The following is a 14,719-nucleotide window of genomic DNA, read 5'->3' as shown; positions in this document are numbered from 1 at the left end:
CAGGATTTCACAGGGCGCTCCGAGCGAGGTGTAATGGGGCCGGGCAGGGACTTGGGTTAAGGAATTGGCTTCCTATTTCAAATTTTCAGAGGCCCAGAAAAGAATCTACACACCCAGATGGGTGCTGCTGCCCAGCCCCTGGCCTGGGCCTGGTTAACACTCCCCTCAGGGCCACACGCTGGCTCAGACAGATGCAGCTTGAAGCACTTTCACACCCTGATTACAGAGATCCCAAAGCAATGGAGAACTGGAGCCTGCGCAAGTGGAGAAAAGGGCACAGCAAGCCTGTGCTATCGAGGGGCTGGACTCAGCTCAGCCTGGGGACTGGAGGGAGGCCCCAGGGAGAAAGGGCCCTGCAAGGAATGAAACTTCCTCCTGGAGCCTGCAGCAGCAGCCAACACTAACAGTGCTTCCACGTTGGAGGCGAGAGGGAGGGAAGAACAGAAATACCTTCCAGAGGGTCGTCAGTCACTAATCCCTGCTGCAGGGGGCAGGTGGGGACAGGGGAGAGGAGGCTCTGCAGCAGTAACAGATGCAAGCACACGGAGTTAATGATGGACGCAATTTCAATTTACTTATCCCAATATCACTTCTGGTCACGAGCATCCAGCTTTGGAAACCAACAAGCCAGCAGAAGGATACAGAAATACTGTGGTTTTGCTCCCTTTTTCAACAGAGAGCTGGTTAGCCCACTTGAAGAGACAGCAGCCCTGCCTACATCCTGGCCCTAGTTTGGATAACACAGGATGGGGTGAGGGTAGGGTTCCAGCTGCTCTACTGACCACCTAGGCCATCCCATCCTGGTCTTCGTTCCCCTGCATCTGAGGTGGTGAGGTGAGCTGGCTAGTTCCATTATTATCATCGTCATCACCCCTGCGCAGCTGGAGAGTTATCTTGTACTGCCCCATCCCAGACACGGTCAGATAGTGACTCTCCCAAGGATTGGGAAATGCAGAATAATCCCAGCAGGCTGGCACAGGCAGAGAATCGTGAGAGACCCATGGGTGGCCTCAGAGGAAGAGAGTCACTGATTGCTGCAAAAAAGGCCTGTGTGAGCTGTGATTTTCAAACACAAGTGTCCTGGAGCAGGAAGGAGAACTGTAGAGAACTTTAATGAGACCACACAGGAAATTGGCATTGAGTTCTGTGGCCCTCAGTACCAGAATGGTGTAGAAAATTGAAGAGACTTCATAGAAAAGCAACAAGAATAAGGCAGTAGAGGGGATGATTTATGAAGAAATATTAAAACAGCTAAACATAGTTTATCTAAGGAATGGAAAATAACAACAAACTCTAAAGGAAAGATTATTTAGGGTGGTACCAGGTGATGTAGCATGAAGTAATGGAAGTTGGTGGAGAAAAGGAAATTTTAGGTAGCATGTCAAGGGAGTTCTGTTCGATTACAAAAGAGCATCTCAACAGCTGTGGGAAGCTTGGCATGCTTGGAAAGAAGACTAGACAAAGTACTAGAAAATTCATTGAACCAATCCTACACTGGCAGTGGGAATAAAAGTGGCCTAATCGTTTTTTGTTTCCATTCTAATTTGTATGTGTCACATATTTAATTTAAGGAATTAATGTCTCCAAATATGAAATGTGCAACAGTAAATCAAAAGGAATTATTAATTTGTAATTGGTATTATCTAAATGTGTCATCTTTAATACTACATAAATCCTCATTCACCTAACCAACTGTCCTGGATTATAGTATTTTGGCCTTCATGTTCAAAAGCAAATGCTAAGAGGTTGTGGTATTATGTAGTAAGGCCTATAATGTAATGGGCGGGGGGGGGGAGATTAGAGATTTGAAAGTTTGTAGTTTTCATAGCTAGAGAATACATAAATCAGAGATTGCATTACTCAGATTATCAAAATGCTTTTTAAATTTCTATAACAAAACCCTCCTTTGACACATTTTTTATATGTAATGTTTCTGCTTTAGCTGCTCAATATCGAAATTCAATTAATCATGTTACTTTGTTTAGCAGCAAGCCAATTTCTGTCTACCAGTTTACCAAAATATACATAGATGTTAATACCGTTGCATTCTTGCTCTACCACTTTAGCCAATGTGTGTGTTGTGAAGATGGATGGAACTCCTTATCTATGTAAAACGGATGAAGTTGGTGAAATATGTGTGAATTCTGGTGCAACTGGGACAGCATACTATGGTCTCCTTGGAATCACCAAGAATGTGTTTGAGGTTTGTGTCTTTCTATAACTTTTATGCCCTTTATAACCTTTGATCAAAAGATGTTTTTATTATTTCAGTTAGTGAGGAGATAGGCAGAATTATGTATCAGTTTCTTTTTGCAGGTGTGACTGGGGAGGAGAGGGGGATGCTGAGGTTGCTCAGTTGGGGCAAACGGCAAAGAGTGGGGCAGACAATCCCCCAAAACTGGTGGTTATTCTAATATTTAGCCGTTTTGTGCTGGCTTGGGGAATCTTCTACAATACCTTACTGGCTACACAGAGACCAGAAATACAGCTCCCTTAAAGCAACCCAGCCTTGAGCTCCCACTCAGACAACCAAGTCAAATATGATGACTGAAAATCTTTTTCATCACATAAAACATTCTGCCAGTCCCAAAGGACTGGACACATTACCCACCAGGTTAATGAATATTTCAGCTCTTACCCAAATACACACTTACAGTCACTTCTTATCAACTAAACTAAAATTTATTTAAAAAAGATGAGAGTATTGGTTAAAAGATCATTATACATACAGATACAAAGAGAGTTCTTAGGTCAGTTTCATAGCAGAGATGGTGAGTTTGAGTTGCAAAGGATACTTTCCAGCAGGGCCGGCTTTAGGAACTGCGGGGCCCGATTCGAATACCTGGCAGCGGTCCGGGTCTTTGGCAGCTCTTCGGCAGCGGGTCCTTCACTCACTCCGGGTATTCCATGGCACTGATGGACCCACCGCCAAAATGCTGCCGAAGACCCAGAGCGAGTGAAGGACCCGCTGCCGAAGTGCCGCTGAAGACCCGAACCACCACCGGGTGAGTAAAAATTAAAAAGTTAGGCGCTCTTCTTTAGGGCACGGGGCCTGAATTCGGGGGGAATCAGCCTAAAGCCGGCCCTGCTTTCCAGAATCCGTTCATTACGTTATAGTCCAATGCCCAATGTCAGGGTGATCCAGAATGGAAATGGAGACCTCAGTCTTGCAACTCAAACTTCCCTGATGAAGCTTAAGCAGATCTGAGATGAAAGGATCAGGGCCTTCATAGTTTTTATAGATCCCTGGCAGACTATTGTCAGTCTCTTGATAGCAGGTGTTCCTTGGGTAAAGAATAGTGTCTTTGAAGTAACCTCCTATTTCCTAAGCAACACTGGTAATTAGCTACATGGATTAACATAAGGTAATTGCTTATCTCCCACCATTTACAGGTAGTTTAATATATACTTCAAAGAGAAATGAAGACAATGATATCACTACATTCACAGTTCATTTAAACGCAACATCTCCTTTTGATCTCTGCATTAACAGAATACAGTGACAGACCGGAACCATTAGGTTACATTGTCAACCTCTAACAACATATATGTAGACACATACAAAACACAAACATTATCTACTACTATGTCTCTAAAGGTTGAATCTGAGTCAGTTAGCCTACTAGTGGTGTAACCCTTTCTGGACCGGTATCACAACAGGTATGCTCATGTTCATTGCAACAGCATCTGTTTTGATTAATTAAATAAAAGCCACGGCAAAATACACCTCTCTTCATCCACTCCAATAACGCATCAGAACTGAAACTTGTTTTTCCTTTAACCAAATTATGAAATAGCGTTAGCAGTCAATCATCTTTTTCTATATATCATGCTCATATTAGCATCCTGTACATAATCAATGTATGATCACCTCACCTCTGTGTCAACACAGCATTAGCGTGTAAAGTTACATTAAGACATTTCAAGGATATTATTGCATAAAGTTGGGTGATTATTCGCATAGATCTCTGATACCACATCATAATATCCCACATGCATCCTACTATTGTTCAGATATTGCCACATTGCTTGTGTGCCTAGTGTATTGAAAACCATACGCACCGTTTTTATATAAAAGTAGATTTTGATTACTTGCTGTAATCCTTAGAACACTGAATAATCTGCAACTGCATAATACATGAAACTGTAAAAAGAACAGGAGTACTTGTGGCACCTTAGAGACTGACAAATTTATTTCAGCATGAGCTTTCGTGAACTACAGCTCACTTCTTCGGTTGCATCCGAAGCTCATGCTGAAATAAATTTGTCAGTCTCTAAGGTGCCACAAGTACTCCTGTTCTTTTTGCAGATACAGACTGACACGGCTGCTACTCTGAAACATGAAACTGTGTTCCTTAGGGCTTGGAGGCAGTTTGAATAGAGGATGAAATAAGAACAACAGTCAGCCTCACTGCATTTGGTGCGAAACGCAGAACCCACCACTTTCCCAGGCTTTACTGCTGCAGTATCTGAATCTAATTTTTTCACGTATACAGGCCTATTCCCAAAAAAGCAAAAAACAAAAGGAAGGAAGTGACCATTGTTGTCCTCTTACTTTTGGGAGGCACTCAGACACTGCTGTTGCAGACACCAATATAAGATGATTGATGGAAATGCTATCATGGGATCAGGGAGGGTTTTCTATTTCAGAAACGATGCATCAGGACTCTTGAATACAAGGAGTCCTGACCATCTTCCTCACTGCTGGAAAGATCTTCTAGCCAGCCTCCCAGCTCCCAATACCTGAACCTGCTTATGTTTCTGGAGGGCGTTCTCGCTGAGGTTTCCAACATCAGGACATCCAGCCACGTAGCAGTGAGGAGGCAGGCCGGCCAGGTGGGGTAGTCCTCAGAAACAGTAAGGAAACCAGCAGAGGCAACACAAGAGGAGTTATTAGTGAAACTTACCTGGTTAAAGCACAAACTCTGGTTCTCAGTTTTGGGTTATGTTCCAGCTCTGTCATGGACTTGCAATGTGACCTTGGGCAAGTCACTCAGCTCCTGTTGTGCCTGTTCTATTACAGTGGGGGAGGGATTGTACTTGCCTACCTCACCGCGCGAGTTACAACCACATCAGCCAGGAGACAGTAAATGCTCTCTCGCTCTCTAGTTCATTCTTTGTTTAATCATAAAAGATTTTCACTGAAACAGAAGGGGAATGTGTTTTAGCTTCACAGTACCAGTTAAACAGTGAAGTACCTGTGGTGTGTATCTGAACTTTATCTTCTGTCTTCTATCAGACCATTCCAGTGACAGCAGCAGGGGTGCCTGTTTCAGATCAACCCTTCACAAGAACAGGATTGCTTGGCTTTATTGGACCCGTAAGTATGAATGGACAAAACTGTTCCAAATGCCCACGAAGTGAATCCACTCTTGAATTAACAGAATACGCAGTAGGAAGTAGATAGGAGGATTTAGGAAAACAGAACAGGAATACTGAACTATAATCTTGTGCGACAATGTGCAGATCAAATGAAACTAAGGCTGGAATGTCAGGTTAGTATTGCTGTCCCAAGGGGAGTATCCTCCAGATATCTTCTCCAGCTGTTGGATCATGGGTTCCTAGTTCTCCTGTTTTCAAAGCCAAATGACAGGATCATGTCCCTGAACTCATTTGATAGAGCAAGGGCACATCTTGGATCGAGTAGCTGGCTTTGGCAACCAGTCGCCTCCTTCTGTGTGAGCACAGCTGCATTCAACAGGATTCTCTATCGAGAGAGTCTGTTTTCCTCATATAAGTCTATATAATGTCACTCTTTTATCTCTAGGGTTAATGATCTTGTATTGCTGGGAGTCTTGAGTTTGCATTTTGTGTGGCTTTTCTGTTTTTTTGGCCTGTTGTCTTTTCAGGACAGTTTGGTATTCGTGGTGGGAAAACTAGATGGCCTGATGGTGGTGAACATTCGCAAACACAACGCTGATGATGTAGTGGCCACAGCACTGGCAGTAGAACCAATGAAGTTTGTCTACAGAGGAAGGTGAATATTTTGAGAGAGGAACTTATTCCCTAACATTGTATTCTTGTGTATTTATCCTCTGCTCATCCAGCCTTTGAGTGCTTTCCAGGTTGGGGAAAGTTCTGCACTGAACTTTGCTTTGGGGGCAAGATGCCACCCTGTGAGTGTGAATATGAAAGTGTGGCTTCCCCTGCTAGAATACAGCATGAAACCTAATTTATGTAAACTGATTCTAAATTGTTTAAATTGCCTTGACCTGGTGAAATCATTAGTCTTACTGACCTCTTCTCTCCGTGTTTAAGTTTCTGCTTAAAACTTTACAATACTTCTTTGTTCAGTTTTGCATCATCTGTATATTTATTTTATTTTGATTTCTAAAAAAATAAATGTGGATGCCTATCCGGAGCTCTAGACCCCCTAACACAAGACAAATAAAATTAAGCAGCAGCTTCACCCCAAGAGCCTGCAGAACTGAGATCCCTAGAAAACCCAGAACACAAGTTCCCTTCCCCCTAACAGATCTAACCCTACCAGACAGCTCCCTCCCGCAGCTGCTCATGCTAATAGATGCACCTGGCAACGTGCCCTGAGAAGAACAAGCTGGCTGTTTGGGGCCTCTGAAGGACCCTCAAAAGTAATACTACAGTGCCCAACTTCTCGCTCTTACGTAGAGGGGCATTCAGCTCACGTGTCTCCTGGGATTGCAGCTGTGGCAGTGTGGCATGAGGAATTGCTGTTGAGTTACTTGTTGAACCTACAACAAAAGTGTATTGTTTCCTCATAAATGTGTCACTTCCATCAATTCAAGCATCATTTTCAAATTGGCTCCCAGCTTGTCAAGGTATTGCTAGTTTTTTCCCCACTGCCGACCTGGGTTCAAAGCCAGTTTGGCCCACAAAGGAAGCAGGTTTCTAGCTATCAGTCCAGATATACAGCTAGACATGCCACCTTTTAATCTGGCAGAGTTGTCCACCTCCTTTGGAGAGAGATTCAGTAGTTAGATGTTGTAGGTTAGAGTCAGTGTGCATGACAAAGTTATATAGTGAAAGTTTGCACAGCTCCGGTATGTGTTGAAGCCTGCTTGTAATAACACGTGAAACATAGTAGTGAAGTGCAAATTCTCTCAAATCTGAGAAAAGAAAATTAAAATAAACTTCCTCTTGTCCTCAAGTTGTGAGTGATTTTGTGGTGATCTGGCATAAATAATGTTTGTGTCTGTGAAAACAGTTCCACAGGAGTTACAGCCATCCATATTGTAATAAACCATGCTGTGTTCATTATACGTTGCATCTTTTCTAGTCCTAGCATTCTTCTGTCCTTTGTGTTCTAGGATAGCAGTGTTTTCTGTGACCGTTTTGCATGATGATCGAATAGTGCTTGTGGCAGAGCAGCGCCCTGATGCATCAGAGGAGGATAGTTTTCAGTGGATGAGCAGGGTTCTACAGGTAGTCAGATCTGTCCTTTCTCCTTTTTTGGGTGAATAAGGCTAATGTATCAAATGAGAATATCAGAGCTTCTGTTTTCTATATAAACAACCTTACCTTCAAACTGGCCAAAGAAACCTCTGATAAGCTCACTTCTGACTGCGTTTCTAGGGTGTTAGCTAATGGAATTTTTTTCAAGAGCAAAATCAGATTTCTGCAGTTCATTTTGATTGGAATTTTCAAATCTTGCAGAAGATAGTTCAATTTGTAATTCGTTAGTCTTTATTTTTGCCAATGTCCTTTGGTCTGTTTGATTCTGAAATAACTTAATGTTGAACTTATACAAAATATCAAAAGCAGACTTCTATTTTAGAATGTTTGTTAGTAGCATGTGAGATTTGGGAGTGCACCATGTCTCCCGTATGCCCCTAAATTGAACAGCTACTTTTGGTCACTTTGTCCAGTAGTCAGGTATTTCTGAAGTAGCCAGTCACTTCTAAGGAGGTGGCAGGGTGCAATAACTGAAAGAGCAGGTATGGCCGAGGAATCAGAAAATGAAGTATGAGGGAGGGTAGGACTGAAGAGAACAATGTAAAGAGAGATGCCTCTTAAGCCGAGGGGAAAGCTGTGTAGGACTAAAGAGACAATGGTCTCTCTAAATTCATAGGATTTTAAGTCTTTCATTACCATTTTACTTGGTAATGGTAAGGATGTCATTCATAGAAACACAAGTATGACCCATTTCTGTTGTTCTGCGTGGTTCCAAGCTGAAGCACATAGTGAGTGTTAAGCAGCTAAATGTTTCCCCGCTATATCTTCTTGTGGTTCACATTCTACTGTGTCTCTGTGGTTGCACCAGACACGCTAAGTACACTGTGACACGGTTTTGGCCTTCATGACCTTTCCGCACTTATCACCCACATTTTAGTAACTTCCCTCATCAGTGTTGGGCTTGACTGCACGGCAGAAATATGGATCTGCTCCTGCTCCCATTGAAGTCATGGCACAACTTCTGTGAATTCAGTGAGTGCAGAATTGGACCCTTTATTTGCAAATTATGGTGCAAGTAAAATTTGTGATGATATAAATTACTTTAGAATTCTTGTTCCAGCTAAGTGCCATGTCACTGTACATAATTAATTCTTTTTTTCCCCCTCAAGGCAATTGACAGCATTCACCAAGTGGGTGTGTATTGTCTTGCTTTGGTTCCTGCGAACACCTTGCCGAAGGCGCCACTTGGAGGAATTCATATTTCAGAAACAAAACAGCGCTTTCTAGAGGGTGCTCTGCACCCTTGCAATGTTTTGATGTGTCCTCATACCTGTGTTACCAACTTGCCTAAACCTCGACAAAAACAGCCAGGTAACGAAAGCAGAGTGTGTAGCTCAGCCTTCATGTTTCTCTCTAAATGTTGCTGTCTTGGTAACTGAACATGTTAAAGTCTGTGTTACCAGGTTACATTTGTTCTGTCAGATCTGATGTTTGGTTTCAGCCTTTCATCTTCCTTTTTTATTTTTTTAACATTACATTGCATTCGTTATTTATGGTAATATGCATGCTTAATTATTCGTTATTATTTAATTATGATTGGCTTTGTTAAACTGAGTTATCTGCTCATTTTGTTAACCCAGATGTTGGTCCTGCTTCTATGATAGTGGGCAACCTTGTTGCTGGAAAAAGAATTGCACAAGCCTCAGGGAGAGATGTTACCCAGCTGGAGGATAACGACCAGGCAAGAAAGGTAGCACTGAGTCTTTCTGAATGTATCCAAGGGTAGCAGTTGTTGTAGTACCCTACTGAAGCTGAGCATGGTATGTTTCAAGGGAGTTTGAATGTTTTCTGTCCTGTCTTCTTTCTGTTTCAGTTCCTGTACTTAGCGGATGTTCTTCAGTGGCGAGCCCAGACAACCCCGGATCACCCTCTCTTTCTGTTGCTGAATTCCAAGGTGAGACGCACTTAGTCTCATTTTCAGATCAAGTAATGAATGAAATTATTTGGGTTTGAAGAAGGGAAGTGGCAGACTCATGTTACAGCCTAAAATGCTCCAAACTTTATTGATGTTGGGGGGACTCCTCCGGTTTCCAGCACACATTAATGGATGCACGTGGTCAGTATTTTAGCTTTTTCATACTGTCTGCTCCCTCCCTAGAACACTAGTCTACATCCTGTCTAGTTTCAGAGAGCTGCAGCAGCTGCGTGTCCAGCTTCCCTCAGATTTGAAGTCTACACCGTGCCTGGCATTTGTGGTTTCACTCTCACTGCCCTTTGAGTAGAATGGTACGAGAAGGCAGAGCTGTGACAGAGGAGGAAAAAGAAAGATGGTCATGGATCCAGGGCACACGTTGGAGGTCTCTGTTCCTGCTTTCTTGGGTTCAGGGGCATCTCTGACCCTTCCCCTAGTGCCAGTGGGCTCTACCTCTTTTGGAGACAGTTTGACAGTCAATGGAACGTGTCCGTGTACAGTGTTCTAGAGCTCTGGGTCATCAGGTGGGCTCGAAGGATCTGGCTACACTGCGGTTAGACACCCATGGCTGGCCTGTGCCAGCTGGCTCAGGCTAAGGGGCTGTTTAATTGCAATGTAGACATTCAGGCTTGGACTGCAGCATCTCCACTGACTCTGTCACTACCGATGGCGGTCAGAAATGTGAAAGAGGACAAGACCTGAGTCGTCATGGTCACTTCAGCTTGAGCCAAGCAATGTTAAATCTGTCCTGGCAGCCCCCACACTATACCTCTGTCCCCAGACATTCCAGTTATGGTTTACTATGAGATTGTGAGAGTGCTTGGATATTCAGGACACTCAGGGAAGGAGGGCTCCTGCCCCGAGGAGCTCACTGCCTAGGAGCAGACAAACAAGTGGCTCGCAGAAGAGGAGCAGCAAATAAGGCATGTTTGTACAAGTTATCTAGGTTAACCATAGGCAGCAGGGCAAAAGTCAGTCTTCGAGAGGCTTAAAGTTGGTGGGGTAAGGGCCTTGTGGGTGAGCTGATAAATGCTCTATCAGCATATTCTGTCCTGTGTCCTAATCCAAAATCAGATTTCCTCACTGTTGGGACTGCAGGGCTTCGACAACCACTTCTCTAAAATGTTCCCCAAGGCTGCAGAGTATCCTACTGCAGTCCAGGAAACCTCCATGCTGAATTGTTAACCCCAGAAATGAATTTTTTTTTTCACTGACCTGAAAGTTAACTGCAGGTTAACTGCCATGTTCATTAGCAGAGCTCCTCCGGACTCCTGGTTACCCGCTTTGCTAGCTAGGAACGTTTACTGGCGCTCCCTGTGGGTGCCTGATATTATTGTCTACTGGGCGGTACAGAAAAATATCAATGAAGAGAAATGTAAAGCAAAGGGCATTACATTAGGAAATGCAAATGTAGGTATCAGAAATGTAAGAGGTAAGCACTGAATTAAGAATAAAGTAAAGCTTTGACTAAGACCGTTAAAGTAGTGGGGGAAAGTCCAACTGTAGAGGTGACGAGCCTTTAAACAGCGTCAAGATAAGGGAATTGGTTGTGGGGCAGGGGATGGAACAAGAAGTGGGTGAAGGGAAAGGAGAGTAGACGGTAACACTGTAAGGGCTATCGAGGATTTTCTGTATTGCCCCTGTACAGACTTGCTTGAACAAGACACCGAAGGTGAAAGGTGAATGTTTTAACTACTTTTGTTTTCTGCTGTAATGAATCGTTTTACTGGCAGAATCAGAAAAGCATGCTACATTTTCATCATCTTGGTTTCTAATAACAAAGATGGGTTTAAGCTATTAAATTTGTGTGGAAAGGCAAATCTAGAACTTGTACCAAAGTATCTTCGTTATCTGATATTTATAATGCTGGAGACTTGTAAATGTGTGAATTACAGCACAGCCCGTTCTGTGAGCATTTTAAGAGTTTTTGGTGCAACTGGCCCCGTTTTCGAGCGGCTAAAGTGTGTGAATATAGTTAGGCTTGGCAGGGTTAGATTTTTACTGGTAAATGTCAGGAAATGCCGATTTCACTATACACAGGAAAAAATATTTCCATCGATGATACTTGAAATTGACATGTAAGCAAGGTAAGAAAAATGCTGCTTGAGAACTTATTAATGTTTAATTGAAGGCTGATATTTTGAGACGTGGTTGACAGTTTGTGTTTCAATGGTTATAAAGCTTTTAGCTTTTTGAATCAGTGTCTATTGTCTATAAATAATTGCTGCCCCACTCCCACCTTTGGCTGACTCCCCGATAAAATTAAATCTATAAAAAATGAGAAGAGAAAAAAGGCTTAATCCATAATTTTGCACAACTGTGAAAATTAAAATTGATAAAAATAAAACTTTAAAATAAATATCTGTTAGCTGTCGAAATTATAAAAATCTGTAGTTCTAACAAGTCTTTAATTCTATCCACTACGATGCTAAAACCATAACTGTAATGAAGTGTTAGATCTAAGGCTATTTATTTTACTCAGTGTCAAAATATATTTCCTGCCAATTTTTCCTAAGTCACGTTTGTACTATACAGGGCACAGTAGCTAGCACTGCATCATGTATACAACTGCACAAGAAAGCAGAGAGGGTGGCAGCTGCACTGATGGAGAAGGGACGACTGAATGTCGGAGACCATGTTGCTCTGGTTTATCCTCCAGGTAAGGGAATAGAGACAGCAGATACTGTAAAGTTATCAATTGTGGGTAAAGGAAGGTAAGCATCTCGATGCTTGAACGGTCCCACAGCCATTTAATTTGGTAATCCATCTCAGAGTGACCAGCATGTAATTATTAAGGGAAAGGCTTCTTTGCTTCTCTGTTTTTTCTGCTAAACCAATTCTCCAGTTGGCAGGATAAATTTATCAAATAAATCTATGAAGGTCAGATGGAACATATCTGGACAGTTGTGCATTATCATACCATTGGGAAGTGAATAGGCAATGAATTTAGATCACATGAAAGGTACCAGATTCTTGGTTCCAAAGAGTGAAATGGTGTGTGCATTCACAGAATAGGTACAGTAGAGGGCAGTGCTGACCACAAATGCACCTGTGTCCTAACAGGAAGTGACCATCTCTAGAATGAGTTCATGTTTGGTCTCTCTCACTAATGTGTGCTTGTAAATGTAGAACAGGAGTGTAAAACTCTGCAAAAAGGGTAGTTTAGACGCTGCATAATGTTAATTTATGAAAGACAAATACTGTATATATTACTTATAATCTACCACACCATCTCAAACTTCATGGAATGTATTAATCAGAGAATCAGAGAAATGTAGGACTGGAAGGGATCTCAACAGATCAGCTGGTCCACCAAATGTACCTAGACCATCCCTGACAGGTGTTTGTCCAACCTGTTCTTAAAAACCTCCAGTGACAGCGGTTCCACATCCTCCCTTGGTAACCTGTTCCAGTACTTATCTGCCCTTATGGTTGGAAAGTTTTTCCTAATAACTAACCTAAATCTTCCTTACTGCAGATTGAGGTGATTTCTTCTTGTACTACTTCAATGGAGATGGAGAACAATTATCACCATGCTCTTTGTTATTAGCTCCCCCCCTCAGTCGTCTTGTCTCAAGACTAAACATGTCCAGTTCTTTAACCTTTCCTCACAGAGCAGGTTTTCTAAACCTTGGATTATTTTTGTTGTTTTCCGCTGGATTCTCTCCAATTTGTCCACATTTTTCTTAAAAGGTGGCACCCAAAACTGGACATTTGTCTAAATGTATTTCAACAGATCTTCTCATTTGAAGAACTTAAATAATTACTATAAATGTACTAATTTTTAAATACAAAAACTCAACAACCCCCGCTCCCACACACACTCCATCCCCGGGACTGGCTATTTCCAGAAGCAGGGCACTGGTTCAGATGGACGTTTATGACAAATATATGCGTATAGTCTTTTAATTCTAAAAATGTATTGAGGATATTTTTTGGAATTGGTATGAGAGATTATGATGATTTGTGAAATTAAAACTAGTTTTTGTCCTTAACAGGAGTAGACCTAATAGCAACTTTCTATGGCTGTTTATATGCCGGCTGTATACCCATAACAGTTCGACCCCCTCACCCACAAAATCTTGCTACTACTCTGCCGACTGTCAAGATGATTGTAGAGGTATGAGAGATTCCTTTGTCTTCTGTTTTGTTTAAAACTGTTGATATAATAAGTAAAAAATTGCCCAATAAACATCATGGTCCAGTGAATATAAAATAAGCCGAATTTCTGAAAAATGTAGTGCTGTGACCCTCTGACTCAGAGTCAATACATGTTTCGTTCAACTAGTTTAAAACTTGTTTTCCATTATCACAATTTTCTTTTTCTTTGTTTAGAACTTTTTTTTATAATCAGCTCCTTCAGGTTGGACTGACTTGGGTGGATATTAAAGTACAAGAACATCCATTCATCAGTCCTGTTAACTTTTTGAATGTTGTACTTTGTGCAGGTCAGTAAGTCTGCATGTATCCTTACAACACAAGGAATAATGAAACTGCTGAAGTCCAAGGAAGCTGCCACAGCTGTAGATATTAAAACATGGCCCACCATTTTGGATACAGGTACAGATGTCTAACTACTTGCTAATAATATAGTAAGATTTTCATTTGGATATGCAAAGAAGTGTGGATAACTGAAAAGATGCATCATGGCTTTTCCAATATGATTTAAAGCTGTTAGCATAACTGGCTGTCTTTGCAAGGATGCCAGTTAGCTTGGAGACCCGTTAATCACTTATCCTGTTAGCACAGCTGGCTAGCTGGATTGGTGTTGTCTCTTGTATTGTGGCTGCATATCAATCCATAAACCATGATTAACTTCATATTCCAGTGTTTTAAAGGTTTTATTATACTGCTCTACCTTTTCCAAAATAATAATGTGCAATTGTATTGCTTTTGTGTATTTTAAATAGACGATATACCTAAAAAGAAGGTGGCTAATATTTTTAGACCTCCATCCCCGGATATGTTGGCCTATTTGGACTTCAGTGTGTCTACGACTGGCATATTAGCAGGAGTAAAGGTATATTAATTGAATTGAGATGATCGTCTTAACTAGTTTCTTGCCTGAAAGCTTTTCATAGTCTTTATTCCATTCAACTCAACCTGGGAAGAAGCCTAAAAATGGTGAGAGAGATGTTTTAATGTAAACATATTTCAAATCTCACATTGCAACCAAGATTTCTGATGTAGATGTGTCAGGCACAGCTGTATAGAAATATTCAGTTAATGATGGTTATGGCTGGAGAATTGGTGAGACTTAAGAGAAGAGGTGAAGGCCTTGTCTACATTACAAAGTTATGTTGTTGTCAACTGCCATGCATCAGTCGAGTCGTGCATGTGTCCACACTTAACTTTGTCTTGAACTGATGTAAGAGC

At 41.8% G+C, this 14,719-nt stretch overlaps 1 protein-coding gene across 1 annotated transcript in view; it reads left to right on the top strand.

The window, feature by feature from the left end:
• The window catches only part of DIP2A (disco interacting protein 2 homolog A), a 155,056-nt gene that overhangs the window by 101,873 nt on the left and 38,464 nt on the right, over positions 1 to 14,719 (top strand). The window contains exons 18-28 of the mRNA XM_045032559.1: positions 2,067 to 2,203; positions 5,240 to 5,320; positions 5,850 to 5,977; positions 7,287 to 7,401; positions 8,541 to 8,742; positions 9,012 to 9,121; positions 9,245 to 9,325; positions 11,879 to 12,002; positions 13,342 to 13,463; positions 13,792 to 13,903; positions 14,254 to 14,363. Coding sequence (XP_044888494.1) covers positions 2,067 to 2,203; positions 5,240 to 5,320; positions 5,850 to 5,977; positions 7,287 to 7,401; positions 8,541 to 8,742; positions 9,012 to 9,121; positions 9,245 to 9,325; positions 11,879 to 12,002; positions 13,342 to 13,463; positions 13,792 to 13,903; positions 14,254 to 14,363 — 1,322 coding nt within the window. The remainder of the gene's footprint in view (positions 1 to 2,066; positions 2,204 to 5,239; positions 5,321 to 5,849; positions 5,978 to 7,286; positions 7,402 to 8,540; positions 8,743 to 9,011; positions 9,122 to 9,244; positions 9,326 to 11,878; positions 12,003 to 13,341; positions 13,464 to 13,791; positions 13,904 to 14,253; positions 14,364 to 14,719) is intronic.

The sequence above is a fragment of the Mauremys mutica genome, chromosome 10 (assembly GCF_020497125.1).
Source record: "Mauremys mutica isolate MM-2020 ecotype Southern chromosome 10, ASM2049712v1, whole genome shotgun sequence".
NCBI classification, from domain to species: domain Eukaryota; kingdom Metazoa; phylum Chordata; order Testudines; family Geoemydidae; genus Mauremys; species Mauremys mutica.
This window is presented reverse-complemented; position numbering and strand designations above follow the sequence as displayed.